Raw genomic sequence first — 2,500 nt, 5'->3', positions numbered from 1 at the left:
TGGGACAGTAACTTGTATGACTGGGTCAAAGGTTCAGTTAAGAAGTATAGGTTCTGGTCTGAACCAGAGCTCGTGGTTGACAAAACTTGTGTAAAGGCTGCGATTAGGGCAACTAACATCAATCAGAAATACTCTGACAGAAAACTGTTTCTCGAAGATTGGTCAGAACTGGCTAACGTCTACATGGTTTCCGTTGTATTCTTAGTGCCTGACTGTCGTGCTACAAGTGACTTTAGCGACTCTGGATAAGCTGTAGAGACATGGTTGCGTTGGAACTGCCAGCAATTTCTCCGATATGCGTACACGGTAACGAGAATGTCCGGTACGTGATCTTCCAATATCTGGGCATTGTTGATTGTCGGTTTACTTCGGACGTGCTTAACGAATCCGATTATCAGCCGAGTCTATGGTGAAGGTCAGTCAACACTGTCTCTTGTCGAGTAACAGTGAGTAGCCTTCCTTTGTTTTGTGGCGAAGGAAATTGTGTGATGAAGAACTTCGTCCCTCAGACTAAACCCTGGTAACCCGTCGCCCTTTGCCCAAATCTGCAACACCTGTTGGTTAGCTGGCAGTATTGTTAACAAGCCGAGCAAAATGTATTTCGTCCGACTTTACGTTCTGAGTTCAAAGTCCGCCGAGCTCGACTTTACCTTTCATCCTTTCGGGGCCCCAAAAAAATAAGTACTAGTTAAGCACTGGGATCTATGAAATCGACTTATCCCTCCCTGAACTTGCTGGCTTTGTGACATAATTTGAAATCATGATAATTATTATTATTATTATTATTATTATTATTATTATTATTACTACTACTACTACTACTACTACTACTACTACTACTACTACTACTACTACTAACTACTACTACTACTACTACTACTACTACTACTACTACTACTACTACTACTACTATTATTATTATTGTTGTTGTTGTTGTTGGTGGTGGTGGTGGTGGTGTTATTATTATTATTATCATCATCATCATTAGTAGTAGTAGTAGTAGTAGTAGTAGTAGTAGTAGTAGTAGTAGTAGCAGTACATGCTACCAGGTTGTTATCTTGAGGCTTGGTGACAAGCCTCTAACTTCCAAGAATCTTTCCTAAGATTTCTGCAAAAATACAGGATTTCATTTTCCTGCATGTTGACATGACAATTCGAGTCCCATTTCCGATATCCGCCAGGGCCTTTAGGTAGCAATTTCGATGTTGTGCCAAGTGCACCAATTACCACACGATGGTATGATAAGAGTGATGTCGGAGTTGATATCGAGAAAGGTGGCATGCCATCATTCTTAGCGCTATATTTGCTTGGTGAAAAATAAAGGATGTGCTGATGGCGGTGATGACGCTGGTTGTGGTGAGAGGGGAGAGGGTAAAGTATCGGAAGAGAAGCAGTAAGAGATGCGCTTCCACTGTCAATGAAGGTTGTGGTTGACGACAAAGACTTTGGCAGTAGGTGAATCAGTTTTCTCTCTTATCTCTCATTTCTCCCTTACCTCACCCTAGTTGATTCCCTTACACGTGGGTCAGAGAGAATTATATTTGTACACACACACACACACACACACCACACACGCACACACACACACGCACACACACACACACACACAAACACACACACATACGCATACGCATACACACCCATATGTGGATGTGTAGATATGATATATATATGTATATATATAATACATATATATATGTACATGTATATATATATATATTCATATATATATATTGTATATATATACATATATATATAATATATATATGTATATATATATATATATATATATATATATATATATATATATATATTATATATATATGTATATATGTATATATGTATATATATATATATATATTATATATATATATATATATATATATATATATAATATATATATATATATACACACATACACATGCATACTTTCATACATATATATTATATTTTACACGTACACATATACAAACATATAATATAATAAAATAATATGTAGGTATATGTGTATATACATATATAAACATATATATCTATGTGTATGTATATATATATGTGTGTGTGTGTGTGTGTGTGTGCATGCGTGTGTCTGTGTATGTGTGTGTGTGTGTGTGTGTGTGTGTGTATTAGCTTGTCCGGGAAGCTCTGGGCGTTTTTAAGCTAAACGTTTTAGCGCTTCATTGAACACACTTGAAACGTAAGACAGTTACAACTTTGGTGTTGCTTGAAATAGTAGAGCATCTCTTCTTTGTTCCTGAATAAAAATCGATTTTATCTTTCAGTCTGGTTACCCTTTATTGACATTTGAAACGGATAACCAAAAAATTTATATTCGCGTTGTAATGCTTTTCATTTTTTAAAAAAACCGAGAAAATGCAGCCAAGACTCGCAAAAGCATTTGTGAAGTTTATGGTGAATCAACTATTCGTAGGTGGTTTGCAAAATTTAAAACTGGAGAGTTTAGCTTGGAAGCTGACAGTCGCAGTGGAAGACCTTCGAA

The 2,500-nt window shown here is 36.4% G+C and overlaps 1 protein-coding gene across 1 annotated transcript in view; it reads left to right on the top strand.

Annotated features, from left to right (window-relative positions):
- Positions 1-315: 315 nt before the first annotated feature.
- The window catches only part of LOC115230135 (histone-lysine N-methyltransferase SETMAR-like), a 7,040-nt gene continuing 4,855 nt past the window's right edge, over positions 316-2,500 (top strand). The window contains exons 1-3 of the mRNA XM_029800350.2: positions 316-322; positions 1,182-1,310; positions 2,380-2,500. The exon at positions 2,380-2,500 is cut by the window's right edge and continues 22 nt beyond it. Of these exons, the coding sequence (XP_029656210.2) occupies positions 316-322; positions 1,182-1,310; positions 2,380-2,500 (257 nt within the window). The remainder of the gene's footprint in view (positions 323-1,181; positions 1,311-2,379) is intronic.

The sequence above is a fragment of the Octopus sinensis genome, unplaced genomic scaffold (assembly GCF_006345805.1).
Source record: "Octopus sinensis unplaced genomic scaffold, ASM634580v1 Contig14554, whole genome shotgun sequence".
Taxonomy (NCBI): Eukaryota; Metazoa; Mollusca; class Cephalopoda; order Octopoda; family Octopodidae; genus Octopus; species Octopus sinensis.
This window is presented reverse-complemented; position numbering and strand designations above follow the sequence as displayed.